The sequence below is a fragment of the Polyodon spathula genome, chromosome 9 (assembly GCF_017654505.1).
Source record: "Polyodon spathula isolate WHYD16114869_AA chromosome 9, ASM1765450v1, whole genome shotgun sequence".
NCBI classification, from domain to species: domain Eukaryota; kingdom Metazoa; phylum Chordata; class Actinopteri; order Acipenseriformes; family Polyodontidae; genus Polyodon; species Polyodon spathula.
Genome location: NC_054542.1, coordinates 8,313,771 through 8,335,548, shown reverse-complemented (window position 1 = coordinate 8,335,548; position 21,778 = coordinate 8,313,771). Strand labels below are relative to the sequence as shown.

General features: G+C 44.6%; 1 protein-coding gene across 1 annotated transcript in view; it reads right to left on the bottom strand.

Annotated features, from left to right (window-relative positions):
* Window positions 1–1,343: 1,343 nt before the first annotated feature.
* The window catches only part of mogat2 (monoacylglycerol O-acyltransferase 2), a 28,692-nt gene continuing 8,257 nt past the window's right edge, over window positions 1,344–21,778 (bottom strand). Inside the window, exons 2-6 of the mRNA XM_041260048.1 lie at window positions 17,750–17,928; window positions 5,882–6,086; window positions 5,178–5,352; window positions 4,597–4,796; window positions 1,344–2,087 (exon numbers count right to left, since the gene is read on the bottom strand). Coding sequence (XP_041115982.1) covers window positions 1,933–2,087; window positions 4,597–4,796; window positions 5,178–5,352; window positions 5,882–6,086; window positions 17,750–17,928 — 914 coding nt within the window. The 3' untranslated portion in view covers window positions 1,344–1,932. The remainder of the gene's footprint in view (window positions 2,088–4,596; window positions 4,797–5,177; window positions 5,353–5,881; window positions 6,087–17,749; window positions 17,929–21,778) is intronic.

The window sequence follows — 21,778 nt, the reverse complement described above, 5'->3', positions numbered from 1 at the left end:
ATGCAGAGCCCTTTGTCCCACTGCAGGTTCAAGACGACTTCAACACCCGCACTTCAGAGCTGGAGCGCGGGCCGCAGTGTGCTCTGTTTGCGCTGGAACAGCAATGCACGACTGAAGTGAATATGCAAGACCTGGCTGACATGAAGACGCACGCTTTTGGTTGTGCCAAGGGCAGAGTTGAGGACCTGAGCTGCATTGACCCAGACAATAAAAAAAAACAATCAGCATTACCAGAAGACACATTAATATTGAGAAACCTGTCCCTCTACAGTATGTGAAACTGGGTTTGTACGATGTCTCAATATCCAGTCACAACTGGATGAATTTCAGCGCTTTGTGAAAGACGTGAGCTTGACCTCCCTGAGCCTGCTGGACAGTTTCAATCCCAGGGTTACCAAACCAAGAGCTTCTGTGCAGAAGTGAGAAGCATGAACTGTGAGGTCACAAAGCAATAGAATTCACAAAGCAGCAGAACTGAGAAGCATGAACTGTGAGGTCACAAAGCAATAGAATTCACAAAGCAGCAGAACTGAGAAGCATGAACTGTGAGGTCACAAAGCAATAGAATTCACAAAGCAGCAGAACTGAGAAGCATGAACTGTGAGGTCACAAAGCAATAGAATTCACAAAGCAGCAGAACTGAGAAGCATGAACTGTGAGGTCACAAAGCAATAGAATTCACAAAGCAGCAGAACTGAGAAGCATGAACTGTGAGGTCACAAAGCAATATAATTCACAAAGCAGCAGAACTGAGAAGCATGAACTGTGAGGTCACAAAGCAATAGAATTCACAAAGCAGCAGAACTGAGAAGCATGAACTGTGAGGTCACAAAGCAATAGAATTCACAAAGCAGCAGAACTGAGAAGCAATGAACTGTGAGGTCACAAAGCAATAGAATTCACAAAGCAGCAGAACTGAGAAGCATGAACTGTGAGGTCACAAAGCAATAGAATTCACAAAGCAGCAGAACTGAGAAGCATGAACTGTGAGGTCACAAAGCAATAGAATTCACAAAGCAGCAGAACTGAGAAGCATGAACTGTGAGGTCACAAAGCAATAGAATTCACAAAGCAGCAGAACTGAGAAGCATGAACTGTGAGGTCACAAAGCAATAGAATTCACAAAGCAGCAGAACTGAGAAGCATGAACTGTGAGGTCACAAAGCAATAGAATTCACAAAGCAGCAGAACTGAGAAGCATGAACTGTGAGGTCACAAAGCAATAGAATTCACAAAGCAGCAGAACTGAGAAGAATGAACTGTGAGGTCACAAAGCAATAGAATTCTACTGCCACCACACTGGTTTAATTATTAAATACTTTATTCACGTTTTGGAGATTTGAATAGATTAATAAAAAATAAAAAAAAAACTATTATAAATTGTAGTAACAACATTTTCCAGTGGGGTCACATTTGAGAAAATTGTATGTTGGGTTCAGAATTTTACTAAGGAACACAGACAAAGTGAAGGAGATGGGATCCCTTTTATTGGACGAACTAAACAATAATTAATCACAAGCTGGCAGGAGCGCCAAGATCTCTTCAGGTGAAAGTAGGAAAGAGAAATTGATGTTTACTTGGAATGCCTGACTAGCTCTTGAAAGCTTGTGTAATTATTGTTTAGTTGGTCCAATAAAAGGGATCCCATCTCCTTCTCTTTGTCTAGCCATCGTGACTGAAATCTGAGACAGGGAGATGCATCTTCTGTATAACAGAATAAATGTGAGGGGTGCTGTTTGCACAGAAGTGTGTAGGACGAATTGCTGGGCTTTCCTATTTTGTGGGTAGTTTCCATGGAAGATGTTTGTGCCTATATAAACGACACTCTGCACTAGTGCTGTCCACTAAGAGGAAAGTCTTACACCAGATGAAGTGTCCACGAAGGCTGCCAGAGCCGCGAGGCAGTGATTAAACAGCCCTGTGTGAAATGCTTCACACAAAGTTGAGATGCTTGTCTTCGGGCACGCCGTATTTAGCTTTGTGCTCTTCAAAGAGTTTGCAGAGCTCCTCCATGTATTTCTCATGCATCGCAACCACTTCTTCAGCAGAGGGCTTCTCATTCCTTTCAACCCTGAGGGGCTTCCCAACTGAGGAAAGAAACAAGCATTTTTACTAAACTTCCATTTTTCCCATGCTTTTCCTATGCTTTTACTATGCATTTACCATAGTTTTCCCTGGCTTGCCATGTGTTTTTAATGCTTCCCTACTTTACCATATGCTTTACAATGCTTCCCTATGCTTTACCAGACCTCTCTGTGCTTTACAATGCTTCCCTATGCTTTACCAGACCTCTCTGTGCTTTACAATGCTTCCCTATGCTTTACCAGACCTCTGTGCTTTACAACACTTCACTATGCTTTACCTTACCTCTGTGCTTTACAACGCTTCACTATGCTTTACCATACCTCTGTGCTTTACAATGCTTCCCTATGTATTGAAAGCAGTGGTACACGTGAACAGTGGGACCCGCATGGGTTGACTCCCTTTCTTTGTTCGAAAAATGATTGAAAGAAAAAAAAAAGGGTTTTTACTTCCATTTTCCTATGCTTTTACTATGCATTTACCATAGTTTTCCCTGGCTTGCCATGTGTTTTTAAATATACTTTACCACAACTCTGTGCTTAACAATGCTTCCCTATGCTTTACCAGACCTCTCTGTGCTTAACAATGCTTCCCTATGCTTTACCACACCTCTCTGTTTACAATGCTTCCCTATGCTTTACCAGACCTCTCTGTGCTTTACAATGCTTCCCTATGCTTTACCATACCTCTGTGCTTTACAACGCTTCCCTATGCTTTCCACTATGCTTTACCATGCTTCCCTGTTTACCAGCCTTCTGTGCTTTACAATGCTTCCCTATGCTTTACCAAAGCAGTTAACTTTCAATGTATCCCTAGCATTACCAACCTCCAGTGCTTTACAAAGCCCTCCACTCTGTGACTTCACTATGTATTGAAAGCAGTTAACTATCGTGTATCAGCATGGTGAACCTCCAGGCATAACAAAGCCCTCCACTCTGTGACTGTGCATTCACAACAACAGAGTTTATCTGTTACTGAAAACAAGGGTCCCAGAGCAGCAGCGTCTGCGATCCTGAGACTGCGACGCTGAGGTATAATGCAATGTGAAGCACATCTTGATGCTGATGTGGTACAGCCCTCAGTAATATCACATACATTCTTATTGAAGTGTGTATTATAACACAGAGAACAGAAGTCCTGCTTCTCAAACTACATTGAAGGCACTATAAGAACAACAGTCCTGAAGGTGATGCCCACACACAGGGGATGAGCACATCCTTCTATTTCTACAGTTTACAGTTTACCTGGGTCATTTGTTTTGGGGGGAAGGGAGGGGAGAAAGGGGAACAGGGTTCAACCATAAAATTAAATAAAAAGTAAAAATGATTTGGAGTAGAAATCTGGCTTTATCAGGTTTTTAGAATTAGAATAATTCAAATCATTGTTCATCTGAAATGTGCATAAGAACAACCGTGTAATTAATAATGACTTATCCCAGCATGCAAACATGCAAATGACACAGATATAAAATGTGAAATAGCTCATGTATCCAATTCTGTTTACCCAGTCACCACTAAAAGCACCTGTGTGTGTGTTTATTACAGGGTTTGCATTCTGGGGTTAAAACAACTGCAGGCTGAACATCTCATAAGAGGTGGGAGAGAGAGCGGATTGATAAAGTCAGTCAAGCTGTGAAGCAGCAGCGGAGTGTTTTTGTATCAGAGTGTCGGAGTACAGCTCTGTTTAGCAACACTTGCACATGTGGATTGCAGTTTGTACAATGCTCTCCAATGTCTTTGCACCAGATAACAGGGGCAGGATACAAAACAGCACTGTTGTGTTCAGGGTGAAGGACGGCAGCCTTGGAGATAAAAGATCAAAGAAAATGTGGAGGATTTCCCTGACTCGGAGAATCAACACGATGAGACCATTGTGAGTTAGAAGAAATCCAAATACATTATCTCTTTGAAAATGTGTAGAGCCCAGTAAAGCACAGCAATAACCCCAAGCTGTATAGAAATGAGATTCACTCTAGCATAGGGAAGCATTGTTAAGTACAGAGAGGTATGGAAAAGCATAGGCAAGCATTGTAAAGCACAGACAGGAATGGTAAAATACAGGGAAGCATTGTAAAGCACAGAGAGGTCTGGTAAAGCATAGGGAAGCATTGTAAAGCACAGATGAGGTATGGTAAAGCATAGGCAAGCATTGTAAAGCAGAGAGGTGTGGTAAAGCATAGGGAAACATTGTAAAGCATAGGAAAGCATTGTAAAGCATAGATAGGTCTGGTAAAGCATTTGGAAGCATTGTAAAGCACAGAGAGGTCTGGTAAAGCATTTGGAAGCATTGTAAAGCAAAGAGAGGAATGGTAAAGCATGTTAAAAAGCATGGCAAACCAAGTCATGTTCGAATGTTTATCAAATCAAATAAACTAGATCTGCACAACAGCAATGACTGCACGGCAGTAAAGTTACCTTCAAATAACACATGAGAGTCAGACATGCAGAACAGCAAGCAGTGCTGTGACCTGGTGAAGGTGACTGGACACAGAGGCATGCGCAGGACTCCACTCACCCACTGTGAAGATAGGCTTCCTGTAGGGGATGAGTCCGAAGCTGTACTGGAAGACGCCACGCGCGTGGAAGAGGGGCAGGGAAATCCCCATCACCTTCTGCATGCGCTCCTGTATCCACCGCAGCCACGTGCCTTTGGGGTTGGCCACCTGATCAAACACCTCATTCTCCCCAAAGGAGAACACTGGGACCAGCGCGGCACTGGGGTTACAAGGAGGGGGAGTTAGTGTATGGAAGTACTTTCCATTGAGTGTCTCTAATTGCTGTGTATTACATTATATTACAGCAGTTAGTCAGTAAATCCATGCATACTTACACATCAGTACAACAATGTTATGAACAGTCACAATGTGCTTAATTTAGACATCTTTTTGCATGACATATGTAAGTACACAATTGTGTCAGAAAAGGGCTAGGGTTAGGGGGTTAGGGTTGGGGTTAAGGTTAGGTTTCAAGTTGGGGATATATTTCAATTGTGCACAAAGATTTACACATTAAGTACACTGTAACTGTGCATAATAACATTGTAAGCACTAGGTAAACACACACTAATTAGAAAAATATAAGGTGTGCTCCTCGTACCCGTGCTCCATTGCCAGCTTGACAAATCCCTTGCGGTTCTTGATGAGCACAGTGAATGCTCCGGGCCTGGCGTCCAGGGCTTCCGGGGCTCCTCCCACTGCTATGACAACCGCATTCCCGCCCCCTTCCCTCCGCAGCAGATAGGCGGCGCTGTCCTTATCAGAGGGGATCAAACCTGAAAGAGGGGCAAGCAGCGGTGAGGCATGGCTAGCATCTAGAGTTCTGTAAGCGCGCCCCATAGCCTAATCCCTGCGCTGCATGTCAATCACTGCTTTGGGTACGCTGGCTGGCAGAGGCCAGTCTGCACACGGGCAGTTTCGTTGTCAGTGCTAGAGCAGCAATGCACCCACGTGCTCTTGGCTCTTGGACTGTAAACTGGACTCCAGCAAGTCCCTCTCACTGCAGCACCAGAGCTCTTAGGTCATTAACGCCGATCCAAACTTCATGACAAACAGGCTACAGCCTAACTAAATTCCTCAATACCATAGGAGAACCATTTTCTACAGAAATACACTTCTATTATATCAAAACCACACATAGCTGCCCTGTGGTTTTATTAGCAGTGAAGGGTAACCACAGCAGTCTTCTGTGGATTCTTAATTAAGGTGAATAAAAACCAGCTATTGTGTGCAGTGACGTGGTCTGGATCTAAAGGGCTCAATAGAGTTCATTGGATTGTAGCTGCCCTAGTCAGGGCTCTTCACCTCCAGTCATGATGTAGTCTCTGAAGAAGGGCACCCTGAACCACAGGGGCAGCATCAGGAGGTAAGGGGTCAGGCCTGGAAAGAGAAGCTGGAACCCCGTGGCTTCAGTGCAGAAATTCACGAAGGCCCCGGCCACCAGGATCCCGTGAGGGTGGAAACCGAACACGTGGTTCTGTCGAGGATCCAGGTCTGCTGTCTTCACCAGCTGGGTATGAAATGAGCAGCTGCATTAATACATCATCACAGCGGCACTTTACACTGAGTGTCTCTCACTGCTGTGTACGCTGTTTACACAGGAGTGCCTTAGTACATACAGGTGTGCTTACCCATCATTACAATGTTATTATGCATGGTTACAATGTACTCAATGTAGAAATTGCACACTATAACCCTAACCCTAAACCTAATCCCAACTCTAAACAGACCCACTAAAGTTCCCAAACCAGAAATAAACAACTCAGACACCCAGTTTAGGGACTTGTATGTAGTCTGAAGTTGTTTCTTATTCATTTTAGAATTGGAAATGCTGTTTTTTTCCTTTCAGAAAAAAGAAAATGACTATACAGGTAGTATAGATGGTTTGGAATAAAAAGCTTTGAAAATGTAGTCCGAAGAGACACCTTGTTTTTGTACTTTGAAAATCGCCGTTGCAAAGCTTTCTTTTTGTATTTATTTATTTACGAACAGAACATTGTGCTCCTCTTTTTCTGCAACGACAAACAGACAAGATCAACATCATGCAAGCCATGGTGTTCTGAGAAGAATCAAGGGCAGGCTGAAGGTGAAACGTCTGTCTCCCTGGGGGCAAGATAAAAAACACTGTGCTTGTTTGAGTTCACAAATATTTGAGATTGGAATGAGTTCAGCAGCAGTGGGGTTTAGGATACAAGGTGCCTCAATACCCACTGCATAACCAATGAGAGACACTCTAGATAAACATCCATACCCACTGCATAACCAATGAGAGACACTCTAGATAAACATCCATACCCACTGCATAACCAATGAGAGACGCTCTAGATAAACATCCATACCCACTGCATAACCAATGAGAGACGCTCTAGATAAACATCCATACCCACTGCATAACCAATGAGAGACACTCTAGATAAACATCCATACCCACTGCATAACCAATGAGAGACGCTCTAGATAAACATCCATACCCACTGCATAACCAATGAGAGACACTCTAGATAAACATCCATACCCACTGCATAACCAATGAGAGACACTCTAGATAAACATCCATACCCACTGCATAACCAATGAGAGACACTCTAGATAAACATCCATACCCACTGCATAACCAATGAGAGACGCTCTAGATAAACATCCATACCCACTGCATAACCAATGAGAGACGTTCTAGATAAACATCCATACCCACTGCATAACCAATGAGAGACGCTCTATATAAACATCCATACCCACTGCATAACCAATGAGAGACGCTCTAGATAAACATCCATACCCACTGCATAACCAATGAGAGACGCTCTAGATAAACATCCATACCCACTGCATAACCAATGAGAGACGCTCTATATAAACATCCATACCCACTGCATAACCAATGAGAGACGCTCTAGATAAACATCCATACCCACTGCATAACCAATGAGAGACGCTCTAGATAAACATCCATACCCACTGCATAACCAATGAGAGACGCTCTAGAAGATAAACATCCATACCCACTGCATAACCAATGAGAGACACTCTAGATAAACATCCATACCCACTGCATAACCAATGAGAGACACTCTAGATAAACATCCATACCCACTGCATAACCAATGAGAGACGTTCTATATAAACATCCATACCCACTGCATAACCAATGAGAGACGCTCTAGAAGATAAACATCCATACCCACTGCATAACCAATGTGAGACACTCTAGATAAACATCCATACCCACTGCATAACCAATGTGAGACACTCTAGATAAACATCCATACCCACTTGTGACGGAAAGATGAGTTCTGGTGATGAATCTTCCTCCCAACCTGTGAGGGCGCTAAAGAACGGGAGGAGAAGCATCTGGAAGGGCTGGCCTGACAGTTCGTTTCCGGGTCAGGGAAGTGGGTCAGCCTGGATGGAAGCGAGACTCTGTTGTAAGACCGTATTGATTTGAGAGATAAACGAGAGGCAGCTGCAAGTAATAAGGCAGCTGCAACCGTTTATCTTGATATCATGCGGGATTACATATAGGGGCCAGGGTAACGCTGGTCTTTTCCTTCGTTTGGGTTAACGCTTGGAGAGAGAAGGAGCGAGAGAGGAGCTCTCGTTGTAAAGAGAATTACGTGTTGTGTTTTGTTGTGTTTGTTTGTAATTGTCTGCGTTTTGCACCACCAGACAGTTAACTCACCGGTCCGGAGCTGTCGACCAGGGTCAGCACAATCCGGATCACCACTGCACGGAACCGTCACGAAATACAGTGTTTTCACCCACCACAAGCACGTCTGCACTCACCCAGGACTGGTGACCGTGTGTTCGTTTCGTTCGGGACTGTGTCTGTATTATTGCTATCCCCGTGCTTTACACATTGTTGTGTATAGCCGGGGATTTATTATTTAACGGTCACCAGACCTGGATTATAAATAAAAGCACCTTGTCACTGGAAACTGTTGTCTGCCTGTCACTCCTGCATCGCATCACCGTTATACCTGTTCCCCTCCACTAGCCACTTTGCCACACCACTGCATAACCAATGAGAGACACTCTAGATAAACATCCATACCCACTGCATAACCAATGAGAGACACTCTAGATAAACATCCATACCCACTGCATAACCAATGAGAGACACTCTAGATAAACATCCATACCCACTGCATAACCAATGAGAGACACTCTAGATAAACATCCCAAGGGAAATAGCCTTTGTATACTCCAAGATGATCATGTACTCAAGAATCTGGTCCTTAGCAACATGTATCAAATCAGAGAAGCGCTTCTCTATATATAGAGGTTTTCATGCAGGGAGGTATATAAAGGATATGCATGAGTTTTCATGCAGGGAGGTATATAAAGGATATACATGAGTTTTCGTGCAGGGAGGTATATAAAGGATATACATGAGTTTTCGTGCAGGGAGGTATATAAAGGATATACACGAGTTTTCGTGCAGGGAGGTATATAAAGGATATACATGAGTTTTCATGCAGGGAGGTATATAAAGGATATGCATGAGTTTTCGTGCAGGGAGGTATATAAAGGATATACATGAGTTTTCATGCAGGGAGGTATATAAAGGATATGCATGAGTTTTCGTGCAGGGAGGTATATAAAGGATATACACGAGTTTTCGTGCAGGGAGGTATATAAAGGATATACACGAGTTTTCGTGCAGGGAGGTATATAAAGGATATGCATGAGTTTTCGTGCAGGGAGGTATATAAAGGATATACACGAGTTTTCGTGCAGGGAGGTATATAAAGGATATACACGAGTTTTCGTGCAGGGAGGTATATAAAGGATATGCACGAGTTTTCGTGCAGGGAGGTATATAAAGGATATGCACGAGTTTTCGTGCAGGGAGGTATATAAAGGATATACACGAGTTTTCGTGCAGGGAGGTATATAAAGGATATGCACGAGTTTTCGTGCAGGGAGGTATATAAAGGATATGCACGAGTTTTCGTGCAGGGAGGTATATAAAGGATATACACGAGTTTTCGTGCAGGGAGGTATATAAAGGATATGCACGAGTTTTCGTGCAGGGAGGTATATAAAGGATATACACGAGTTTTCGTGCAGGGAGGTATATAAAGGATATACACAAGTTTTCGTGCAGGGAGGTATATAAAGGATATACACGAGTTTTCGTGCAGGGAGGTATATAAAGGATATGCATGAGTTTTCGTGCAGGGAGGTATATAAAGGATATACACAAGTTTTCGTGCAGGGAGGTATATAAAGGATATGCATGAGTTTTCGTGCAGGGAGGTATATAAAGGATATGCATGAGTTTTCGTGCAGGGAGGTATATAAAGGATGTCAGTGACACTCTTGAGGTATTCCAATGCATTTGCACACGACTCTATTCAACTCACAGCTCTAGTTTGTTGATTGGGTTTGTTTTGTATTTTTACATGATGAATGCAAGAGGAATGTCACATCCCTTCTCCTACACGCAGAATTGATTCAAAACATCTTCTTCCAATGCCAAGGGTCCAGTAAAGAGAAGCGTTATCTATCCACATGAAGAACACTGAGTCATTGTGTTGAGCAGAGCAAAGTCCTGACCTTTCCTCACTGTATTATCATCTCCTGCAGGTTAATCATTCCCTCCTGTACTACTGCCCTGTGTTTACAAACACTGTGCCTCCCTCTGACACTAAGGTTTAATTATTTTACAAAACGATTCAAATGAGGCTTCAACTTTTTTCAATGTTTTACCAAAAGTAACTTGTTAGCTCTGCTTGGGTCAAGGCGATGAAAGGTCATTGTGTGACTGCCTGCAGTTGCATTTGAAACAACAGCAAGCATGTCTGTGACAGGTGCAGATCAGTCATCAGTAACGTGAATAGTTGATCCCCATCATCTACTTCCTGTTTGCACATGTCAGAATGTACGCTTGACATGCAGACACACGGACAGCTGCCGTCATGCACACTCAGATTCAGATACACGCATCTGCAAAAGCATGTCTGTCTTAACTAAACAAGCACTTCCCTGCATACATGTGTGACAAAAAACAAGGAGTCTCCACAGCCAGATTCTGGTACTCATAATACAGAAGCACTTTGCATTGAGTGTCTTGAATTACTATGTGTTTACAGAGTAGTTACTGAACAAATACATGTGAGCTTGCGTATCATTACAGTGGTATTGTGCATGGTTACAATGTACTAAACGTGTAGGGTTAGGGTTATTATAACTGGAGAAGCGGTTCTCTATGTACAATATATGAGAGATGAGAGACGAGAGGAGCTGCAGTCATTCATCTGTGCATTGGGATCAGGGATGGGGTTGAGGGTTAGGGTTAGGGTTAGGGTTATAACTTGGAGAAGCGGTTCTCTATGTACAATATATGAGAGGTGAGAGGAGCTGCAGTCGTTCATCTGTGCATTGGGATCAGGGGTGGGGTTGAGGGTTAGGGTTAGGGTTAGGGTTATTATAATTGGAGAAGCGGTTCTCTATGTACAATATATGAGAGGTGAGAGGAGCTGCAGTCGTTCATCTGTGCATTGGGATCAGGGACGGGGTTGAGGGTTAGGGTTAGGGTTATTATAATTGGAGAAGCGGTTCTCTATGTACAATATATGAGAGGTGAGAGGAGCTGCAGTCGTTCATCTGTGCATTGGGATCAGGGACAGGGTTGAGGGTTAGGGTTAGGGTTATTATAATTGGAGAAGCGGTTCTCTATGTACAATATATGAAAGGTGAGAGGAGCTGCAGTCGTTCATCTGTACATTGGGATCAGGGGTGGGGTTGAGGGTTAGGGTTAGGGTTAGGGTTATTATAACTGGAGAAGCGGTTCTCTATGTACAATATATGAGAGATGAGAGACGAGAGGAGCTGCAGTCGTTCATCTGTGCATTGGGATCAGGGACAGGGTTGAGGGTTAGGGTTAGGGTTAGGGTTATTATAACTGGAGAAGCGGTTCTCTATGTACAATATATGAGAGATGAGAGACGAGAGGAGCTGCAGTCGTTCATCTGTGCATTGGGATCAGGGACGGGGTTGAGGGTTAGGGTTAGGGTTATTATAATTGGAGAAGTTGTTCTCTATGTACAATATATGAGAGGTGAGAGGAGCTGCAGTCGTTCATCTGTGCATTGGGATCAGGGACGGGGTTGAGGGTTAGGGTTAGGGTTATTATAATTGGAGAAGCGGTTCTCTATGTACAATATATGAGAGGTGAGAGGAGCTGCAGTTGTTCATCTGTGCATTGGGATCAGGGACGGGGTTGAGGGTTAGGGTTAGGGTTAGGGTTATTATAATTGGAGAAGTTGTTCTCTATGTACAATATATGAGAGGTGAGAGGAGCTGCAGTCGTTCATCTGTGCATTGGGATCAGGGACGGGGTTGAGGGTTAGGGTTAGGGTTATTATAGTTGGAGAAGTTGTTCTCTATGTACAATATATGAGAGATGAGAGGAGCTGCAGTCGTTCATCTGTACATTGGGATCAGGGGTGGGGTTGAGGGTTAGGGTTAGGGTTATTATAATTGGAGAAGTTGTTCTCTATGTACAATATATGAGAGGTGAGAGGAGCTCCAGGGTTAGGTCGTTCATCTGTGCATTGGGATCAGGGGTGGGGTTGAGGGTTAGGGTTAGGGTTAGGGTTATTATAACTGGAGAAGCGGTTCTCTATGTACAATATATGAGAGGTGAGAGGAGCTGCAGTCGTTCATCTGTGCATTGGGATCAGGGACGGGGTTGAGGGTTAGGGTTAGGGTTATTATAACTGGAGAAGCGGTTCTCTATGTACAATATATGAGAGGTGAGAGGAGCTGCAGTCGTTCATCTGTGCATTGGGATCAGGGGCGGGGTTGAGGGTTAGGGTTAGGGTTAGGGTTATTATAATTGGAGAAGCGGTTCTCTATGTACAATATATGAGAGGTGAGAGGAGCTGCAGTCGTTCATCTGTGCATTGGGATCAGGGGTGGGGTTGAGGGTTAGGGTTAGGGTTAGGGTTATTATAATTGGAGAAGTTGTTCTCTATGTACAATATATGAGAGGTGAGAGGAGCTGCAGTCGTTCATCTGTGCATTGGGATCAGGGACGGGGTTGAGGGTTAGGGTTAGGGTTATTATAATTGGAGAAGTTGTTCTCTATGTACAATATATGAGAGGTGAGAGGAGCTGCAGTCGTTCATCTGTGCATTGGGATCAGGGACGGGGTTGAGGGTTAGGGTTAGGGTTATTATAATTGGAGAAGCGGTTCTCTATGTACAATATATGAGAGGTGAGAGGAGCTGCAGTCGTTCATCTGTGCATTGGGATCAGGGACGGGGTTGAGGGTTAGGGTTAGGGTTATTATAATTGGAGAAGTTGTTCTCTATGTACAATATATGAGAGGTGAGAGGAGCTGCAGTCGTTCATCTGTGCATTGGGATCAGGGGTGGGGTTTAGGGTTAGGGTTAGGGTTATTATAATTGGAGAAGTTGTTCTCTATGTACAATATATGAGAGATGAGAGGAGCTGCAGTCGTTCATCTGTGCATTGGGATCAGGGGTGGGGTTGAGGGTTAGGGTTAGGGTTAGGGTTATTATAGTTGGAGAAGTTGTTCTCTATGTACAATATATGAGAGGTGAGAGGAGCTGCAGTCGTTCATCTGTGCATTGGGATCAGGGGTGGGGTTGAGAGTTTCATTCAATGCCCTCATGCAGTTTGGACATAGAAATATAACTGAGAAGTAGACTGAACGGTGCAAAAAGTTGTTGTGGAATTGATGGGGAACAAACAATATAACATGAGGATTCAGATTGGGGTCAATCTCAGGGAGAGGACACAGAATTCAGGGAGGCAAGGAGCCTGGCTGAGTCTGTTATTGGTTGGATCCTTCACAGGGTAAATAACACACTGGATTTGAATATTCACGTGCAAGGTCTGAGGGTCACGGGCTGTATGTCCCAAGAGCATCTGTTAAAAAGTCATCAAACACGCATATACTTTGAAACCTTGACTTGAGCAAACAACTTAGAAACAACAGCTATCCACTGGTAACCCTGCCCTATATATCCCAGCCAATACCACCCACACCTTCATAGAATCCCCAATACGTGAGGTCACTCGGCTCAGGGTTCCGGAATGTCTTATTGTTGGGGGGTTCTGTTTCAGAATGGAGCTCTAAAACTATTGGAACCCTCTGAGGTCACCAAGAGACCCTAGCAGCTTGTACTAATGTAAATATTTGCTTGTTCTTCCCAATAAGCAAGATAAAAGCACCAGTGATGTAAATAAATGATAACCATGTGAGTGGCATGCACTCCAAGCATGATGAACTGTGATGAATGCATTTCATATGTACACTCACACGCTTGAAAAGGTTTCCTTGGAACAATGTGTGACCGAAGGGGATAGAAGTGTGAAGTTGGTGTAGTAATGTGCTGTCCATTCAGCAGATGCAATTATTACAATGCTGGAAATGAGAACACGAGAAGCCCCGTACAGATACACTGCAGGAGAAGCAGTATTAATGAAACCACAATAGCACTAACTGAGCGAACAAACTGGACCTTTCACTGGGAGCACTGAAAAACTGCTACTGCACAGTGCGTTTTCCTAATGTGGCAGCGGGATGTCAACGGAATGAGTTTTTCTGACTCAAGAAGAAGGAGTTTGTCACAGCTATGCCTAACCTTGAAAATGCTCGATGAGTGTGACTGCTGTAAAGAAGCAGGCAGTTTAGTGACTCTTGAAAACAAGCCCAAGTTCAGCACCTGGGTCTCGTTCTGCACAGAGGCTTCTCAGCTACAAAGACAGCAGAAGTGATGTGGAAGCTAGTCCCAGAAGCACCCTGCGGTGTTACCCAGAAACACGTTACTGTACCTTTGCTGGGTAACACTCCTCATGAAGTGTCTCTCATTACTGTGTATTAACACTGGAGTGGCTTAGTAAAGCCATGTGTGCTTCCACATTATTCCAGTGTGATTATGCAGGTTTACAATGCACTGGTGTACAATGGGTCCTGTTTAAATACACAAACAGCTACAGGGATGCTAGGAAAGACCTTTGGAATTCTTATCTTTTTAGAATATTGGATTGCAAGGTTGCATCCTGGTATCTCTGAAATCACAGATGAAAGCCTGAAAGAGATTGCATCGGTACGTTTCATCATGCATTGTGCACGTGCAGCCGGTGTGCAGAACAGATATGGTGTCCACTATCTATGAGAATAAGCTGCCCATAGAAGAGAACGAATGAAGTCCAACAACCACAAACACAGCTCTGTATAAAAACAAAGCCTGAGGTATAAGACCATGAGAAAGGCTGGGATAGGGGTGACAAAACACATAATGCACCATAGTTAATACTGTGGAGGTCTTTGGTACTGAATCCCAGGTAAAATAATGAGAGATTTGGATATTTGGCCCAGGCGTCCCTCTTCCAAGAGTAGATCCCCAGTGACAGACAATGAAGAGGAGAAGAGCAGGAAGGGGTGAAGGAAAGAGATTCAGAGAGTAATGCAGGGCAGTTGAGCTGTGTCTTTTATTTATTTGTCTTGTGTTTTTGTACCCTGAGGCTGTGAGGCTCCGGGCTGGGGCTGAGCAATGTCTGCCCCTCATCACTGCAATCAGTCGTCTTCAGCTCAGAATAGTTTAGGAATCTCTTGTGTAACTTGTGACAATGAAAAGAGACTTTAAAACGGCCTTGGGAGGCCCATAATAACAGTGTGCTCTTTATTTAAATATGGATTGTTTTTTTGTATTTGTTTTGTACCTTATCTGGCAGTACTGAAACGGGGAAGATAAGATACTGGAGTTCACACAGGGGCTGTGTTATTGGATAAAAACAAAGGAATCCACAATGCATCAAGAGCAAGCAAGGGGCCTGCAGCACAGAGGCTTCACCGCTGGACTGCAGCGCAGAGGCTTGACCTGCTGGACTGCAGCGCAGAGGCTTGACCTGCTGGACTGCAGCGCAGAGGCTTGACCTGCTGGACTGCAGCGCAGAGGCTTGACCTGCTGGACTGCAGCGCAGAGGCTTGACCGCTGGACTGCAGCGCAGAGGCTTGACCGCTGGACTGCAGCGCAGAGGTTTGACCGCTGGACTGTTTGCAAAAGGAGCTAGGTCTGGTTGAGTTGCAGTTCATAAGGCAAGCCTCTCTGGTGAGTAGTTCATCCCGGTTCACGCCCACGATCGGACCGAGTTATTCCCTGCTGATGGGAGCCGTGGCCGCCCAGCAGAATTCAAACACGGCTCTCACTCCCAAAGACACTGCCTTGATTTCCACTTTCTTTAATTCATTTACGATGGACATTCCTGATCAAACGAGCGGACCTCTAAAAGCAGAAGCAGAATAAAGCTTTTCATTGAAAGGGCTCACTGTCCTTCACTAAATTGATTTCCAGACCTGCATGCTTGCCTTTCCCCTTGCTTCGGTTTTAATGACGCAGTTAGTCATAAGCCAGGGGAATGTTCTGTATACTATCTAATACATTTAGCGCTTGAAAAAGCACCCGAGAAGTACCTGAGCGCTCAGGGAACAGACTCCTCAAATAGCAATTGAACAGAGATCATCTCACCCATAACAGTCAGTAGAAAACACGACTTTGGTTTAATGAAGTGTTCCATGTATGACAGGAGTAAGTTCAGTGACTCAGTCAGGGGCCCCTGTATGTCTGTCTCAATTCACACACCATTCACGCAGTGGTGCACTGCAGACTGAACTGTCACACCTCTTACTAACTCCTTAGCTCGCCTGCACCATTGGTAACATGCAGAGGATTCCCCAAACAGCTAAACCAAGCCAGTGCTACAGAAGCTACTGAATAACTGAAACACTCATTGAACGCTCTTTTGTTTTGCTCGGCTCTGCTCAGCTGCCATTTGCTTTTGCCACACGATGCTGCAGTAAACTTTGACAAGGACACGTTGAAACTTTTATCAAAACATTTGTCTTTACAACTGAGTGTTTAAAGTTTTACTAGGGTATGATAATGAAGCGTTTCGGGCTGTATTCATAACCCTTATCTGAGGTATATATTTACTATGATTACTTTGAAAATCAAAAGCAAAACATTAAGTTAACAAGGCCAGAACAACACGGCACAGAAAAACAATGACATGCCTTTATTGGATGACCCAGGACAATGCAAGCTTGCCATAAGAGCTGTTAAAATCTGACAAACAGAATTAAAAACACGAAGACACAGCCTGTAAGTTCAAGATGGTTACAAATTAACCTCTGGTTACCTACTATAAGGGCAGTGAAAAGCAGACGTTCTCTCAACACATAACAAAGCAATACCACTATTGATCCACAAGGTGGCGATCCTGTTCGAATATAAAGGTAAACAGTAACAGATTGTTAACGAACAGCACCTTACAGTACAGTAAGCCACATAAAACACTTACGATACGCTCAACACACTCCGCGATACTGGAATGGTACGCCCTTAAGAAAAGGCAAACTTACATTTAATCTGACTGCAGCAGTACAGCAGCTCAACAGACAAAGAAAACAACTCGGAACTGTGCAAGAATAACCTAAATAGAGTGAGATGACTGTAAGGCTCCATGTCCAGTCTAAAGCAGTGTACTGCATTCCAGCACCTCGTCCTTTAACGTAAGAGGCGCAGGACTACAAGTACCAGAATGCACTGCGATGGCAGTGCAAGCGAGCCAGTGCAATTCATGTGTTTTAGTCCACAGTCATAAACTGTACAGTAAATGTGTTCTTCTCCAAGAGCTGGCCTGTGGTATTGCAACACCTGCTGACCTCCCTCAAGGAAAATGTGCATGGTCCTGATTGATCTGAGACTGCGCATAATTGCCAGAAGGTGGCAGCAGTGCTGTATTATCTGAGCCAGTAAGTGTGCAGAGACTTTGAGCAGTTGTATACCGAGCTGTAATGTACTGTACTGTACATTGCCACTGCAGGGAATGCTCTGAATGTGAAGTAGTGTACAGCCCACAGTTACTGGTCCCAGCTAAATGCACTTTGTTTCTCTTATTGGAGTTCTGCAATCCAATCCACAATAACAATTCTGCAATCCAATCCACAATTGTTTCTGGCCAGCAGCAGGGTCAGTTGTACACGCAGTTGTACATTGTTCAATGTGATTACCATGTAACCACATTGCAGTGCAGTTACAGTGTAGTTACACAGACACTGCAATGTAAAGCATTGCCCTCGGTCTGATAAACCCGGGGAATCAGTCGCGTGTCATTGGTCTGCGCCAAGCTTACCGTGACGGGAAAGTAGTCGCGGAGGTGCCTCCATATCGCCAGCCTTTGAAAAATCTGGCAGCGTCTCCCGCCCCGCGACGGCGTGTCCCGGTCCAGGAACCACCAGGTGCTGTACAGCACACTCACGAGCCAGAACCGAGTGAACATCAGCCCCACAAAGATCACATAGCAGCACTGAGCTGGAAAGGAAAGGACACCGTCAGACTGCTGCCCAATCATCACGCTTCCATTGCCATTAGAAAGGGGGCTTTTAGTGCTATTGGAACCAATTTAAATACCTAACTTTCAAAGTAAAGCAGGCAAGATGGATTTTAAAATAATAACTGGCAGTGTTGTTCTGAGATGTCAGGGCTGTAAAAGAACAGCCTTATCTTGGTATTGTTTTAATCAAAGTTCAGCAAAATAATCTGCAATGCAGGTATTGCTGCAATCTTGCAAGATAGCAAAGCATGTGTCCCGAGATGACATGATATGCCCAACGTGGTGAGAGTTTTTTTTTTTTAATTGCACAATGGACCTCATTTATCACGCCAACAAAAAAGTGGCACCCCTGATCTCAAGATGTTGCATCCCATGGATAGGTCCTTCAATAAAGAAATGAAGTGCAGCTCAAAGGGCTCATCATCATGGCCAAATGCACAAAGGTTGTTCTGCAAAATCTGTTCTACACACGGATTTATATGTTGAAAAAATCCTTTTTCTCAGTTAAAAGTGAACTGGATTGGGCCCCTTGTAAAACTTGAGGGTACTGGAATTGTCAGGCAGGCAGTGGCTAGGGTAGAGAGCTACAGCTCGCAGTATGGTGTTGAAATCACAACTTCAGAAGTTTCATGACACTTTTTATCATAATTTTTAATGACAGCACTGAAGATAATGAAAAAGTCCATGCCATTGGGTCAGTAATGTTCAGAAGGTGCCATCATGGCAAACTGTAATCTACCTTCCTGTTCTTATGAAGGTGCTGTTGCCAGCCCTGATAGCTCTGTGAAGCCCTCAGCACCAAGCTGCTCATTGATGTGTGATGGTGTATCACTGAACCCCAGCACACAGCCCTGATAGCTCTGTGAAGCCCTCAGCACCAAGCTGCTCATTGATGTGTGATGGTGTATCACTGAACCCCAGCACACAGCCCTGATAGCTCTGTGAAGCCCTCAGCACCAAGCTGCTCATTGATGTGTGATGGTGTATCACTGAAGCCCAGCACACAGCCCTGATAGCTCTGTGAAGCCCTCAGCACCAAGCTGCTCATTGATGTGTGATGGTGTATCACTGAACCCCAGCACACAGCCCTGATAGCTCTGTGAAGCCCTCAGCACCAAGCTGCTCATTGATGTGTGATGGTGTATCACTGAACCCCAGCACACAGCCCTGATAGCTCTGTGAAGCCCTCAGCACCAAGCTGCTCATTGATGTGTGATGGTGTATCACTGAACCCCAGCACACAGCCCTGATAGCTCTGTGAAGCCCTCAGCACCAAGCTGCTCATTGATGTGTGATGGTGTATCACTGAACCCCAGCACACAGCCCTGATAGCTCTGTGAATCCCTCAGCACCAAGCTGCTCATTGATGTGTGATGGTGTATCACTGAACCCCAGCACACAGCCCTGATAGCTCTGTGAAGCCCTCAGCACCAAGCTGCTCATTGATGTGTGATGGTGTATCACTGAACCCCAGCACACAGCCCTGATAGCTCTGTGAAGCCCTCAGCACCAAGCTGCTCATTGATGTGTGATGGTGTATCACTGAACCCCAGCACACAGCCCTGATAGCTCTGTGAAGCCCTCAGCACCAAGCTGCTCATTGATGTGTGATGGTGTATCACTGAACCCCAGCACACTCTTCCAGAGGCTTGAGTTTACACAGTGGGCAAATTGCCCATGTCTTTCATTTAACATGGAGTGGGCAACTTCCCTGAATCCGTACAGGCCCCAGCGTAGGTCCTTATTTCATTTTGCACCCTGGAGTGCAGTGGCCCTGCGGGACAGGCCTTGTGGAGCCCTGATGCAGGAATACACCAGGCTGGATTAAACACACCCTGAGAAAGGTTTACCAGCCTAGTTTCTGACAGGATTGCTGCAGTGTTCCCCTCACTCTTTTCCCATGCTGATAGTACACATGCTAGTTTCTGACAGGATTGCTGCAGTGTTCCCCTCACTCTTTTCCCATGCTGATAGTACGCATGCTAGTTTCTAACAGGATTGCTGCAGTGTTCCCCTCACTCTTTTCCCATGCTGATAGTAGGCATGCTAGTTTCTGACAGGATTGCTGCAGTGTTCCCCTCACTCTTTTCTCATGCTGATAGTACGCATGCTAGTTTCTAACAGGATTGCTGCAGTGTTCCCCTCACTCTTTTCCCATGCTGATAGTACGCATGCTAGTTTCTAACAGGATTGCAGTGTTCCCCTCACTCTTTTCCCATGCTGATAGTACGCATGCTAGTTTCTAACAGGATTGCAGTGTTCCCCTCACTCTTTTCCCATGCTGATAGTACGCATGCTAGTTTCTAACAGGATTGCAGTGTTCCCCTCACTCTTTTCCCATGCTGATAGTACGCATGCTAGTTTCTAACAGGATTGCTGTGTTCCCCTCACTCTTTTCCCATGCTGATAGTAGGCATGCTAGTTTCTAACAGGATTGCAGTGTTCCCCTCACTCTTTTCCCATGCTGATAGTAGGCATGCTAGTTTCTGACAGGATTGCTGCAGTGTTCCCCTCACTCTTTTCCCATGCTGATAGTACGCATGCTAGTTTCTAACAGGATTGCAGTGTTCCCCTCACTCTTTTCCCATGCTGATAGTACGCATGCTAGTTTCTAACAGGATTGCAGTGTTCCCCTCACTCTTTTCCCATGCTGATAGTAGGCATGCTAGTTTCTAACAGGATTGCTGTGTTCCCCTCACTCTTTTCCCATGCTGATAGTAGGCATGCTAGTTTCTAACAGGATTGCAGTGTTCCCCTCACTCTTTTCCCATGCTGATAGTACGCATGCTAGTTTCTAACAGGATTGCAGTGTTCCCCTCACTCTTTTCCCATGCTGATAGTACGCATGCTAGTTTCTAACAGGATTGCAGTGTTCCCCTCACTCTTTTCCCATGCTGATAGTAGGCATGCTAGTTTCTAACAGGATTGCAGTGTTCCCCTCACTCTTTTCCCATGCTGATAGTAGGCATGCTAGTTTCTAACAGGATTGCAGTGTTCCCCTCACTCTTTTCCCATGCTGATAGTACGCATGCTAGTTTCTAACAGGATTGCAGTGTTCCCCTCACTCTTTTCCCATGCTGATAGTACGCATGCTAGTTTCTAACAGGATTGCAGTGTTCCCCTCACTCTTTTCCCATGCTGATAGTACGCATGCTAGTTTCTAACAGGATTGCAGTGTTCCCCTCACTCTTTTCCCATGCTGATAGTACGCATGCTAGTTTCTAACAGGATTGCAGTGTTCCCCTCACTCTTTTCCCATGCTGATAGTAGGCATGCTAGTTTCTAACAGGATTGCAGTGTTCCCCTCACTCTTTTCCCATGCTGATAGTAGGCATGCTAGTTTCTAACAGGATTGCAGTGTTCCCCTCACTCTTTTCCCATGCTGATAGTACGCATGCTAGTTTCTAACAGGATTGCAGTGTTCCCCTCACTCTTTTCCCATGCTGATAGTACGCATGCTAGTTTCTAACAGGATTGCAGTGTTCCCCTCACTCTTTTCCCATGCTGATAGTACGCATGCTAGTTTCTAACAGGATTGCAGTGTTCCCCTCACTCTTTTCCCATGCTGATAGTAGGCATGCTAGTTTCTAACAGGATTGCAGTGTTCCCCTCACTCTTTTCCCATGCTGATAGTAGGCATGCTAGTTTCTAACAGGATTGCAGTGTTCCCCTCACTCTTTTCCCATGCTGATAGTACGCATGCTAGTTTCTAACAGGATTGCAGTGTTCCCCTCACTCTTTTCCCATGCTGATAGTACGCATGCTAGTTTCTAACAGGATTGCAGTGTTCCCCTCACTCTTTTCCCATGCTGATAGTACGCATGCTAG